Source organism: Trachinotus anak, unplaced genomic scaffold, assembly GCF_046630095.1.
Source record: "Trachinotus anak isolate AG129_WGS33_773 ecotype Australia unplaced genomic scaffold, CSIRO_AGI_Tana_v1 ptg000005l, whole genome shotgun sequence".
Lineage (NCBI taxonomy): Eukaryota > Metazoa > Chordata > Actinopteri > Carangiformes > Carangidae > Trachinotus > Trachinotus anak.
This window is the reverse complement of record NW_027273856.1, coordinates 9903668-9917500: the sequence shown is the minus strand read 5'-3', so window position 1 is coordinate 9917500 and position 13833 is coordinate 9903668. Positions and strand designations below refer to the sequence as shown.

General features: G+C 41.6%; 3 protein-coding genes across 6 annotated transcripts in view; 2 read left to right on the top strand and 1 right to left on the bottom strand.

The window, feature by feature from the left end:
- LOC139621615 (nuclear factor 7, ovary) overlaps nucleotides 1-194 on the bottom strand; it is a 6664-nt gene extending 6470 nt beyond the window's left edge. The window contains exon 1 of the mRNA XM_071478307.1: nucleotides 72-194. The gene's annotated coding sequence lies outside the window, so the exon portion shown is untranslated. The remainder of the gene's footprint in view (nucleotides 1-71) is intronic.
- The window catches only part of zcchc4 (zinc finger, CCHC domain containing 4), an 11584-nt gene extending 8367 nt beyond the window's left edge, over nucleotides 1-3217 (top strand). For 2 of the 4 annotated variants that reach the window (XM_071478306.1, XM_071478303.1), the window contains 8 exons: nucleotides 378-450; nucleotides 523-673; nucleotides 1004-1104; nucleotides 1587-1708; nucleotides 2039-2114; nucleotides 2220-2250; nucleotides 2402-2549; nucleotides 2669-3217. In XM_071478306.1, the coding sequence (XP_071334407.1) occupies nucleotides 378-450; nucleotides 523-673; nucleotides 1004-1104; nucleotides 1587-1708; nucleotides 2039-2114; nucleotides 2220-2250; nucleotides 2402-2549; nucleotides 2669-2792 (826 nt within the window). In that variant the 3' untranslated portion in view covers nucleotides 2793-3217. Of the gene's footprint in view, nucleotides 1-377; nucleotides 451-522; nucleotides 674-1003; nucleotides 1105-1586; nucleotides 1709-2038; nucleotides 2115-2219; nucleotides 2272-2401; nucleotides 2550-2668 lie in introns of all 4 variants that reach the window. The other 2 variants (XM_071478302.1, XM_071478305.1) reach the window with 1 other exon arrangement.
- A 1845-nt stretch (nucleotides 3218-5062) lies between these two features.
- pde5ab (phosphodiesterase 5A, cGMP-specific, b) overlaps nucleotides 5063-13833 on the top strand; it is a 104034-nt gene continuing 95263 nt past the window's right edge. Inside the window, exon 1 of the mRNA XM_071478299.1 lies at nucleotides 5063-6020. The gene's annotated coding sequence lies outside the window, so the exon portion shown is untranslated. The remainder of the gene's footprint in view (nucleotides 6021-13833) is intronic.

The window sequence follows — 13833 nt, the reverse complement described above, 5'->3', positions numbered from 1 at the left end:
GTGCACAGTTAAATACAGATTAAAATATATTCTTTGAACATTGTCAAATAATATTTTTTAGCAATTCTTACCTGAGATCTGCTCGTCTGTCTCTACTGGCTGTTTGTTTCTGTAAAGTATGTACAGGGTGGAAGTACAGAGAGGGTGTGTTCTGTGTGACAAGCTTCAGCCTGTAGGTCACACTCAGACACGTTGTTACCAGGATACACACATACAGGATCTACTGTGCATTTGCTAACTTTGTGTGCACATACAGATAAGTTCAGACTTGCTCTTGATTTTCACCTTGATATTAATACACACAGGAAACAGAACAGAAGACAAGCTGTTGCATCAGAAAGATGAGTATTTAATGCTTTAATCTGCCTCTCTTTCAGATATGCCCAGTTCTACAGCCAGGATGAGTTCTGCCATTACAACATGTTCAACCATCACTTTTTTGGTGGAGAGGTAGAAGTTAAACACTTCTTTTCCATCTTTTCCATTTCCAGTCCTGTATAATGAAGCTTTGTCCCTGGACAGGCCTCCACTGCAGTCCTCCAGTCCTTCCTCAGAGAGTGTGACGGAGAGAAGGTGGTGATGGTGGCTGACCCTCCATTCGGTGGTCTGGTGAAACTCCTGGCCTATAGTTTCTCTTTGATTTCACAGACATGGCAAAAGCTGCAGAGCTCTGGTCAGTGTCACTGGATCTTGAGGTTTCATCCTTTTTATGTTTGTCATATTTTTTCAGTAACATTTGAACTCTGTGTTATAATCAGTTCTGTTCAGGTCAGATCTCTTTTGTACCACAAGAGGAAATTATTGTCACAATTTAAGAATGAGAGTTTAAAAACTTTTGTTAACATTAGATATATTTAACCTCTGCAGTAAATACAGTATCCAGAGCACTTTCTAACATGTCACATCTTAGTATAGTGTACAAAGGTGATTCAGCTGCGTTTAGTCTATTTTTATTTAAATTAAACTAGTGTTTCTGATAACATACATGTGTTTGTGTGTGCAGACAGCAGTAAAGCTGACATACCTATGATGTGGATCTTCCCTTATTTCTTTGAGCCTCGTATTCTGGAGTGCCTCCCCTCACTCACCATGCTGGACTACCAGGTATTCTGGCAGAACATCAGCTTTTGTAATGACTGGTTAAGATGATTTGCAGACTGCCTGATTAAATCAGCTTCAGGTTTACCCTCAGAAGGCATGCAATCTCTCTGTAGATTTTATTTTAATACACATGAGCAGTATTGCATGTTGCGTAGTGTTCTTATAAACAGTAAAATAACCAGTAACTGGGTCTCGGCGATGCCAAATGGAAATTATATGGTGGATTAATTCCTTGAACAATATTTTTTTATTTAATGTAGAATTTTTGTGGACAGGGCTGTAGGCCTACAACTATTTTCTATAAGGAGATTTTGTGTTATAATTAATAATACATAATGTGTATAGACTCATGCCACAGATCCAGACAACAGCCTGATGTTAGCTGTGATAAGTAACTCCAGGCTGTGCTTTGTTTGGAGGCTACACTATCCTGTCTCTGTGGACTATAAACAATAAAGTCAATATTTGGTTTTGTTTCTAACCAGGTGGACTATGACAACCATCCTCTGTATAAACATGGGAAGACAGGCAGGAAGCAGTCTCCTGTCAGAGTGTTCACTAACATCTGCCCCAGAGATGTTGTCTTACCCAAAGAGGAGGGCTACAGGTATCAAACCTCTCTGTTAGCTCTAAGCTGAGAACCTGATTGATATAATATTATGACGGATATACAGGATCAATGTATTGTATGTAATGTAAGTCAGGTGACAAGTAACAAGAACTGTCAGTACAGAAATGCCAAAAATATGTTTGAGATAACAAAGTGTCACCATTAGATTGTTTGTCCACTACAGAGCACTGACAGGGTGATTTTTACGCTGTAACATTTGGGCTGGATATCACTGGAATTAATACAACACCTTCGTTTTGAGGTTCGAGACCGACTTCTCAGGACTCTGCAGCTCATATATTTTGTATCTTCCCTTCTTCCTCTTAGATTTTGCTCTGTATGTCAGAGATATGTCTCGTCCCTCAACAAGCATTGTGCTAAATGCAACATTTGTCCGTCCAAGGTATATAATCATATCTTCACATACATTATATGTTGCGTACTCAAATAAAGGCACTCGATTAAATTTACACATACTGTGGGCTTCAATATTTCTTTGTGTCTACAGGATGGTCGTGAATGGAGGCACTGCTCAACGTGTAAGAAATGTGTGAAACCATGTATGTAAATTTACATGTAAGATTCACATTGATACACATTTACTACATGTCAAGACCGACAAAAGTCTTCACATCACAACATTACCTTTGTTTTGCATTAATGTGTATACTTATGTTTTTCTCGTCTAAGCATGGAAACACTGCCAAACCTGTGGTCGTTGTGCCCTCCCAGACCACCCATGTGGGCAGGGCCAAGGAAAGGTGGGCTGTTTCAACTGTGGCAGCCTGCAGCACAAACACAAAGCCTGCCCTCTCAAAGTCTCACACAGGATGAGCAGGTGAGTTATAAAATATTTAAAGGTTAAACCTGTTCTGTCAATCACCCTCTAAAACATGAAATGTTCGCATGCCTTAACCTGTTCCTTTGTATCTGTGTGTCTGTGTTTTGCCCCTCCAGTTATCACTCTAATGCCAAGAATGGAGGCAAAAATCTATCCCATCATCCCCTCTACAAGCCTAAAGCTAAAAGGAAGTCTGGAGCAGCTCGCAGAGCAAAGAAGATGGCTGCTCAGTCTACATGACCTCAATATTTATGCAGTGTCTTCTCTGTTGATAGTCTGTTTAGGTCCTGCATCTGTAATGTTTTGGTTTAGTGTTATATCATTTTCAGTGTACACCACCTGCTCAGCACCAAGCAGCGGACAAAGTTAGAAACTAGCTGGTTAAAATAGTGAATCACTTAGTGGCTAAAGACCAATTTTTTCTCAGGAGTTGGTTCACGGCAAAACAGAACTGAAAGGAAAGTGAATATTGGAGAATCTGCTGCATATGTAATGACAATCCTAATAAACAATTAACACAACTCCAAGTGAAAGCTTATGTACCGTGGCATGCAAAAGTGTGGGTACCCTTGCTTAAAATGTCTGTTACTGTAAATAGTTCAGCGAGCAGAAGATGAACTGATCACAAAAAGGCATAAAATTAAAGATGACACATTTCTTTTCAACATTTTGTACAAGATTGGTGTATTATTTTTGTTTTGTACAATTGTAGAGTGAAAAAAGGAAGGGAACACCATGCAAAAGTTCGGGCATCCCAATAAATTTGAGTTTTCAGGTCCCTTTTACCAAGGTTCCAGACCTTAATTAGCTTATTGAGCTATGGCTTGTTCACATTCATCGTTAGAAAAGGCCAGGTGATGCAGATTTCACAGCTCTATAAATTCTCTGACTCCTCAAACTTGTCCCTAAGATCAACAGCAACTCCCTATCGCTCTAAAAAATAAAATAATTGATGCTCACAAAGCAGGAGAAGGCTACAAGAAAATAGCAAAGTGTTTTCAGGTAGCTGTTTCCTCAGTTTGTAATGTTATTAAGAATTGGCAGTTAACAGGAACGGTGGAGGTCAAGGTGAGGTCTAGAAGACTAAGAAAACTTGATTGCTAGAAAGGCAAATAAGAACCCCAATTGACAGCAAAGGACCTTCAGGAAGATTTAGCAGACTTTGGAGTGGTGGTGCACTGTTCTACTGTGCAGTGAGACCTGCACAAATATGACCTTCATAGTAGAGTCTGCAGAAGAAAACCTTTCCTGTGTCCTAGCCACAAAATTCAGCATCTGAAGTTTGCAAATGAACATCTTAACAAGCCAGATGCATTTTGGAAACAAGTACTGTGGACTGATGAAGTCAAAATAGAACTTTTTGACCACGATGTGTAAAGGTATGTTTATGTATTGTATGTAAGATTGTAGCTGACTCCTCCCACCCTGGACACAAACTCTTTGTGACACTCCCCTCTGGCAGGAGGCTGCGGTCCTTCAGGACCAAAACCTCTCGCCACAAAAATAGCTTCTTCCCATCTGCTATTAGCCTTATCAACAAGGCTAGAGAGCCCCACTGTTGCTGATCAATTGCACCAATCACCAGAAAAAATTCCTTGTATGTGAAAACATACTTGGCAATAAAACTGATTCTGATTCTGATTCTGATGTAGAAAAAAGGGTGCAGAATTCCAGGAAAAGAAACCTCTCCAACTATTAAGTATGGGTGTAGAATGCATTCAAATAAATACCAGAAAATTCTGCAAGCAAACATCACACCATCTGTAAAAATGTCCTACAACATAATGATCCAAAACACACCTCATCTCACCTACAATGGAATACCTCAAGAGGAGCAAGCTGAAGGTTTTGCCATGACCCTCACAGTCCCCCGACCTAAACATCATTTAAAATCTGTGGCTAGATCTCAAAAGAGCAGTGCTTGCAAGATGGCCCAAGATTCTTGCAGAATTAGAAGCCTTTTTTCAAAGAACAAATGGACAAAAATCCCCCAAGTAAGAATTGAAAGACTCTTAGCTGGCTACAAAAAGCTGTGATACTTGCCAAAGGGGGGTCTTACTAAGTACTGCCCATGTGGGGTGCCCAAACTTTTGCTCCAGGCCCTTTCCATTTTTGGGGCAATTTTGTACCTGTAAATGATGGAAATAAAAATGTAATCTTTCCAAAAATATTAAACCTTTATGCCTGAACTAATCATAGTAACAGACATTTTAAGCAGGGATGTCCAAACTTGCCCAAAAGTGAGTCAATAAATAAATAAATGGCTTTTTATTTTAAAATTCCTTTTTATTAATTTAAGGGGACTTTTATTTTAGAAGTCTGCATTTATTTATTCCTGGAGACCTCTTTTTCCCAAATGCCATATATTACAGCACTGAATCATCATCTTCAGAAAGTCTTCAAAGGCTTAAGTATATTAGTGAAGTCTCCAATGGAATGAGGATATAAGGTCTATCATCCTCTAAATACAGTTTCAATTATCTTAGTATGTCATCAGTCTGTTGGATGGTTTGACAGCGTATACCTTTAACAAATTCAGTTATATTCCAGATGGCAACTGTCTTTTTACCAGCTGGTATTGTTTTCACCAGAGTGTGTGTGTGTGAGTGAGAGAGAGAGGGAGGGAGAGTGTGTGTGTATGTATGTATCTGTCTCATCATGCCAAAATGCGATCATGGAGATGCCTACTGTAGCAGGAACTACCACCAGGCAGTTTTGAGTACTTCGGCATGTGTTTTCATGTCTGTCTACCTATGGACAGATTTTGTGTGTAGTTGAAATCAAAATGAAGGCCAAGTACGAAGATGGGTGTGGCCCAACCCACAAGTACAGGGGAAAGTCAACATGTTGACAGGTGTCGTGGCTGGTGAAATCCCATCTCAAGATGGTCTCTAGTTAATATTCTTGATTTTGACATATTAAACCCTTACCTGATCATAAGGTATGAGCCAAAAACAGCATGCAGTATTGTTACATGATTTTGCAGAGTGAGTTCAACTTTGGCCACCTGATGGCAGTATTGTTAAAGTTTACATTACTGCCCATTATCCTCATAATGTTTAAAGACAGAAGTTTGCCAAAAGACCTGTTTTTAGTGGTTATTGTTACGAGTGGACGAGTCAGTGGAGGTTGTGTTGATATTACAGCAATTATGTCCAAAGTGAACCAGACATTTGTTTCCTTTCAGTGTGACAGCCCCACAGTGCAAATCCACACACACACACACACACACAGAGTGTATGATATCTTCCAGTGGAACAGTGAGTGTCTTATAAAGTAGATAGATGGGTATACAGTACATCCTGCCAGAATCATGTGCTGTATATGTTAATGGTGATGATGAAAAGACAGATTCATCCTGAGCAACGCACACACATACACAACCTCTTTCAGTGATGTTTACCTAGTCTGAATGGTGAAGGCAACCAGACACAGGAACACTTATCCCTCTCTGTCGCTATATATACGGTGAGTGATTTTACATTTTTATTTTGAAGGCCACATAAGCTCTTGCTAATGCTGCTGTCTTATGCTGGTTGTCTTCGAAACCGTTAGCATAGCATATATAGTTACATATTGAAAGTTACTTGGCAAACACTGTGCAGTTTCTCATACATATTATTGCATGTTAGAAGGTTTCTTTGCAAAGTTACAAAGTCCTGTTTGCTTTGTCAGGTGCTGCAACTAATTCTTGGCAAAGAATGGCACAGTGAAAAGAGCTGTTTCCCCGTGCTACCAATTTTTTAGATAAGATACTTACTCTTTGGGCCCCAGTCTATTCATTAGGTTACTTAATACACAGATGTGAGATCTATTTTCTCATGTAACTCCTGGCAAAAAACCAAGTTAGGGTATGTCCCAAATTTTAATCTATTTTTAAGGGTTTTTGGAGTGTTGGTACCAATATTGGATGACCATGTTAGCACTTTGGGAACTGTGTATAAAAAGGCTACAACTTCTACATGGTTCATTATATGTAAACACCCTCGCAATGAGCCAAAATAATACTGTCCCAGTAAGCACATATGCAACACTGCAATGTCTGCACAATATTGCAACATCTACATGATTGTGGACCATTTTGAAGTGCCATCTAATAAAAAAACAAAAATATAACATGTACATACAGTGCATCCGGAAAGTATTCACAGCGCTTCACTTTTTCCACATTTTGTTATGTTACAGCCTTATTCCAAAATGGATTAAATTCATTTTTTCCCCTCAATATTCTACACACAATACCCTATAACGGCAAAGTGAAAAAAGGTTGCTTGAAATTTTTGCAAATATATAAAAAATAAAAAACAAAAAACATCACATGTACATAAGTACTCACAGCCTTTGCCATGACACTCAAAATTGAGCTCAGGTGCATCCTGTTTCCACTGATCATCATTCAGATGTTTCTACAACTTGATTGGAGTCCACCTGTGGTAAATTCAGTTGACTAGACTTGATTTGGAAAATTATACACCTGTCTATATAAGGTCCCATAGTTGACAGTGCATGTCAGAGCACAAACCAAGCCATGAAGTCCAAGGAATTGTCCGAGACAGGATTGCATCGAGGCACAGATCTGGGGAAGGATACAGAAAAATTTTGGCAGCATTGAAGGTCCCAGTGAGCACAGTGGCTTCCATCATCTGTAAATGGAAGAAGTTTGGAACCACCAGGACTCTTCCTAGAGCTGGCCGCCTGGCCAATCTGAGTAATCGGGGCAGAAGGGCCTTAGTCAGTGAGGTGACCAAGAACCCGATGGTCACTCTAACAGTGCTCCAGCGTTGCTCTGTGGAGAGAGGAGAACCTTCCAGAAGGACAACCATTTCTGCAGCATTCCACTAATCAGGCCTGTTTGGTAGAGTGGCCAGATGGAAGCCACTCCTCAGTAAAAGACACATGACAGCCCGCCCGGAGTTCGCCAAAAGGCTCAATACTTTGTTGAAGCACCTTTGGCAGCAATTACAGCCTCAAGTCTTTTTGAGTATGATGCTACAAGCTTGGCACACCTATTTTTGGGCAGTTTCTCCCATTCTTCTTTGCAGAACCTCTCAAGCTCCATCAGGTTGGATGGGGAGCGTCGGTGCACAGCCATTTTCAGATCTCTCTAGAGATGTTCAATCGGGTTCAAGTCTGGGCTCTGGCTGGGCCACTCAAGGACATTCACAGAGTTGTCCCGAAGCCACTCCTTTGTTATCCTGGCTGTGCGCTTAGGTTCGTTGTCCTGTTAGAAGATGAACCTTCGCCCCAATCCGAGGTCCAGAGCGCTCTGGAGCAGGTTATCATCAATGATATCTCTGTACATTGCTGCATTCATCTTTCCCTTGATCCTGACTAGTCTCCCAGTTCCTGCTGCCGAAAAACATCCCCACAGCATGATGCTGCCACCACTACTTCCATTTACGGAAGATGGAGGCCACTGTGCTCATTAGGATCTTCAATGCTGCAGGAATTTTTCTGTACCTTCCCCAGATCTGTGCCTCGATACAATCCTGTCTCGGAGGTCTACAGACAATTCCTTGGACTTCTTGGCTTGGTTTGTGCTCTGACATGCACTGTCAACTATGGGACCTTATATAGACAGGAGTGTGCCTTTCCAAATCACGTCCAATCAACTGAATTTAACACAGGTGGACTCCAATCAAGTTGAGCTCAATTTTGAGTGTCATGGCAAAGGCTATGAATACTTATGTACATGTGATTATTTTTGTTTTTTATTTTTAATATATTTGCAAAAATTTCAAGCAAACGTTTTCCGCTTTGTCATTATAGGGTATTGTGTGTAGAATTTTGAGGTAAAAAAAAATGAATTTAATCCATTTTGGAATAAGGCTGTAACATAACAAAATGTGGAAAAAGTGAAACGCTTTGAATATTTTCCGGATGCACTGTATCATATTCAGTTGAGTGTTTATTCAAAGTGTTGTTTTATTCCAAGTATTTTTTGTATAGCATTAGTTGTTGGCTGGATTCTCCATTCCCATGCAATTATCAAATTCAAGATAACTGCTTTGTGTGTATCCAGGATAATCAGCTGTCAGATGCTCAGTTTTTCTTACAAGTGCATGTTAGGGAGCATCATATGATAACCAAACACTGGATGTGATGGTAGCACATCCCATGAGACAAAGATGTTGATGTATGTTATGGGTCTACCCCAAGGCTTCCTACAACTTGGATGTACCTGGAAGGCCTTCAACAGAAGGGCCCCAGGATGCGTGATACCAGATAACCAAACCACTTCAACTGCCTCCTTTTGACATGATGGAGCTCTACTCTGAGCTCCCCCCTCTCTAAGGCTAAGCCCAGCCACCTGGAGTAAACGAATTTCAGCTGCTTTTATCTCATTCTTTCAGTCACTACCCAGAGCTCATGACTATAGGTGAGCGCTAGAACAAAGAACGACTGGTAAATCGATAACTTTGCGTTCTGGCTCAGCTCTCTCTTCACCACAACAGTCTGGGACAACGCCTGCTTTACTGCTGATGGTGCATTAATCCATCTGTCAGTCTCCTACTCATTCTACCCTCACTCATGAACAAGACCAAGATCCTTTAACTCCTTCACTTGGTGCAGAAACTCCATCCCAACTTGAAGAGAGCAATTCACAAGTCTTCCAGTACAGAACCATCGCTTCACACTTGGCTGCAAACTGCAGCAGTGCATGCTGAAGGTCCCAGTCTGTCAAGGCCAAAGAACCAGATCATCTGCTAATAGGTGGGGGTGAATTGTGAAGCTCCCAAACCAGTTACACTCCTCCCCCTGGCTGCACCTTGTGTTATGACCCTGAGTCATAATGTGCTTTTGTTTATGTTGTTCTTCTTTGCTGCCTGACGCCTGACTTCACCTGTCCTCTTACAGCTTGTTGCTTGAGTTTAGGAGGTGATTGGATTGGACTTCAAATTGTGTGGCAATTGGGAGTGGGGAAAGGGGGAAATCAATTGAATATGCTATGCTCATGTTCCCCCTAGGCCAGATACCACACTGGAAATCCTGTCCATGAAAATCGCAGGATTGGTGATAAGGGACAACCCTGGTTGGGGGGAAATTCCCATTAAGAAAGTGCGTGACTCTCTGCTGAGAATACAGACACAACTCTTACTTTGGTCATACAGGGACTGTATAGCTCAATGCAACGGCCCTGGAACCCCATATTGCTGCAGTGGCCCCAACAATATCCCCCAAGGGTCTTCTCCATGTCCACAAAGCACATGTAGACTGGATGAGCAAACTCCCATGACCCCTAAAGTAACCTTGCCAGGGTAAAGAGTTGGTCCACTGTTCCATAGCCAGGACACATTGCTCCTCCTCAATCTGAGATTCGACAAGTGGTTGGAGCCTCCTTTTCAGCACCTTGGCATAGGCTTTCCCCGGGAGGCTTAGTAGTGTGATACAATGATAATTACAGCACACCCTCCAGTCCTCTTTTTTCTTAAATGAGAACCACCACATTGGTCTGCCAGTCCACAGACACTGTCCCCAGTCTCAATGCAACATTGACAAGGCGTGGCAACCAAGAAAGCCAAACAATGTCCAAACCCATAAGCTTCTCAGGGAGAATCTCATCCATTCTTGGTGTCTTGCTGCTGAGGAGCTTCTTCATTACCTCAGTGACTTCTGCCAAAGACATTGGTGAGGCTTTCCCCAAGTCAGGTTCAGGAATTCCTCAAAGTGCTCCCTCTGTCGATTGAGGATATCCCCTGTCTGAGTTAGCAGCTCTCCTCCCCTGCTGAAAACAGGGTAAGCCCTGCCTCCCTTTCCTGAGAACCTGCTTGAGACCAATTGAAAGACCTCCATGGCATCCATGGTTGTTGCTTCCTAGACCACTGTGCCTGCCAGTACCAGTCTGCTGCTTAAGGCTTCCCTCACCACTGGTCTCCACCAGTGGGTTTTGCGTTGCCAACACGACTGGCACTGATGACCCTTTGGCCACAACTCCTGACAGCCTGTCTGTGTGTCTGTGTTTGGGTCCTCCAGGCCAACCTTGACAAATGCTGAGGTGAGAGTAGCTCAAACCATTGCTTGGTTCTAAAAAAGTGAAGTGTTGTACATATTTCATAGATATGTATAGCCATACACTGTCTTATATTGAGAGGATCATATTAGTGAATGGCGTGATCCCTGTTTGTCATACCAGCTAGATCAATACTAAAAATGTCCTGGAAAATGGTCTCTAGAAAATAGTGGGGACATAGGTAACAATAGGTAACAACCTGTTATGTTCACTAAGAAAAGTTTATCTAGTATTGAATGTGCTGGAACTCGTTATTCCAGATGGACGGACCTCCCCCACAGACCCTTCTGACCAGTGAATGTTTGAGTATTGGTCACTGTGTGACATGTGACTCAAGGTGTGACCAGACAAACAAAACCCAGCTGTTTCTCCTTTGTTCTCTCTCTTATCTCTTCTCCTCCCTGCTCTCCCAGAGGCAACAAGCCTCTCTTTTCTTGGACCCCATTCTAAGAGCAACAAGGTTCTCAGCACCAGGTTAGCACCAGACTGCTACCTGGAACAACAGCTCTCCTGCAGACCTGCTCACAGCAGACTGCTCCACTTAACTCCTCCTCAACAGCAGTGATGCGAGTGCCTGGTTAAGGAACCAAGAGTGAAAAAGTGATTCATTCATTATGATACCAAGATGGACCTCTCTCTTTTTGTTCCAAGGACTGGGTAAAGTTGACTGGGCATAACCTATACTAGCACAGCATAGCACAACATGACTACTAGGATTGTTGAACTTTGTTGATGTACATGTATTGATCTATTTAATGCATCTTAGCTTTGTTGTTGTTATATCTGCTTAGGTTATTGTTAAGCCATACTGTTAACTGATACTTGCATGTTCACACGTACCTGTAGGACTCCCCAATTTTGGTTGTAAGTATTAAGTCAATTATTAATCAAAGTTCCAAATCAACAGTAATCATTTCTAGACTGTCAAGGCTATCTTTTGCCATTCAGGCTGGTGCCCCCAGTAATAGCCAATAATTGATAACTACCAATGGCTAACATATGTCACACATTGTGTGTCTGTGTAAAACTACCACTAGGGAACCTGTATTGTTAAGCCATCAAATTGTGACACTTAGCTAAAACAGCTTTAGATGCTTGGAAACTCATGCAAACTCCTGAGAGAATCAACAGAAAAATAAGACAGTAAGAAAGAACACAAAGAGAGACCAAAAAAAAAAAAAAAAAAAAAAATCAGGAAGGAAACAAAAGCAGGATATTCAGGCAGAAAGGGGTGAAAGGCCGCCAGAGCATTTACAGAAGCTGAGCACTGATGTGTGATTAAAATGCTAAGCAGGCAGAGAAAGAACTGTATCTGTTAGCCTTCCTCTCTATGAAATAGAAATGAGACTGGAAAGATCGAAAATAGGGGAAAAAATCTAATTAGATATAAGAATAAGATATAATGTGGATGAATGGATTTTTTTTTTCTGCTCCACTGAATTTTATATAAACACATCAAAACAGTAGGCCAGAGTGGAATAATGCAGGTACATGGAATAAAAAAAAAAGAAAGGACAGAACATGAGTAATGGTTATATAGATGAAAAAAGACACACTAAAATTGCATCCCTTCTTTTGCAGCTACATTAATATGCTATAAAGTCATGAAATAAAAAAAGTTAGTGATCATTTTTCTCATCATGCTATGCTGATGCTGACAGAGTCAAATTAAGATTTCAAAGAGCCCTGTAGATTAAAAACCATAAGCTTGTTGAAACATGTAACAGAAATAATGCCAAGGCAAACAGAAAGGTTACTTTGGAAATTTACAAAACCTTTCAGTTCAAGACCATATATTTGTAGCCATTCAGAAACTTCAGAGAGCATCAGTTCGGGTCAAACCGTGGTTGTGGGATTGCCTACGACCTGGGGGCTGAAACATACTTCTTTTTATGACTCTGTGCCAGAGACAGCCAGGGCTGGAGGCATATTGTTTTCAGGTTGTCTGTATGTATGTATGTATGTATGTCCATCCATCCTATTCTTGTGGACACAATTTTTCAGTAGCGGCTTTACAGAACCTGCTTTTTTTTGTCTTGTTTTTTTTTTTCACTGCAAGACATTACAAAACACTGACTGGACAAAACAGGGCAAACAAACAAAAAATACAGGACAGGACAAGAACAAGAGTTAAGAGTCTGGCCAGGGAACAAGAAAGCAAAATGACAAAGCAAAATTTGTTGTCTGTGTGTGAGCACATTCAATTCAATTCAATTCAATTTTATTTGTATAGCGCCAAATCATAATATACATTATCTCAAGGCACTTTACAGGGTAAGGTCAAGACCTTACTTTGTTACAGAAAAAAACCCAACAGTTCCCACAACGAGCAAGCACTTGGCGACAGGGGGGAGGAAAAACTCCCTTTTAACAGGAAGAAACCTCCAACAGAACCGGGCTCAGGGTGGGCGGCCGTCTGCCTCGACCGGTTGGGTTTAGGAGAAGATAGAAAGAGGGGGAGGGGGAGGAGAGGGGAGAGAAGAGAGAGAGACCAGGAACAGCTGTGTAGGTAATGGTGTTATCAATAATAATGACAGGTAACAGTGGTTAATAGTAAAGATGAGTAGTGGTGGATCTGGATCCTGCTGCTCCCGAGGCAGAGATACCTGCAGAATGAGGACAGAGAGAGGGAGAGAGAGGAGAAGCACAAACTACGGGAGAGAAAAAATACAAAGTTAATGGCATGAAGTCATCGAGAGAGAGAGGGGGAGAGAGACAGAAATAGAGAGAGAGCGCCCAGTGAATCATGGGAATCCCCCAGCAGTCTAGCTCTATAGCAGCATAACTAAGGGATGGGTCAGGACATACCCGAGCCAGCCCTAACTATAAGCTTTACTAAACAGGACAGTTTTAAGTCTGATCTTAAAGGTAGAGAGGGTGTCTGCCTCCCGAACCCACACTGGGAGCTGGTTCCACAGGAGAGGAGCCTGATAGCTGAAGGCTCTGCCCCCCATTCTACTCTTACAAACTCTGGGAACCACAAGTTGACCTGCATTTAGAGAGCGAAGTGTCCTATTGGGAAAATAGGGAACTATAAGCTCTCCAAGGTACGATGGTGCTTGACCATTAATGGCTTTGTAGGTGAGGAGGAGGATTTTAAATTCTATCCTGGATTTTACAGGGAGCCAATGCAGAGAGGCTAACACAGGAGAGATGTGATCTCGTTTCCTAGTTCCTGTCAGTACTCGTGCTGCCGCATTCTGGATCAATTGGAGGCTTTTTACTGAATTTTTGGGACATCCTGACAATAAAGAGTTACGGTAGTCCAGT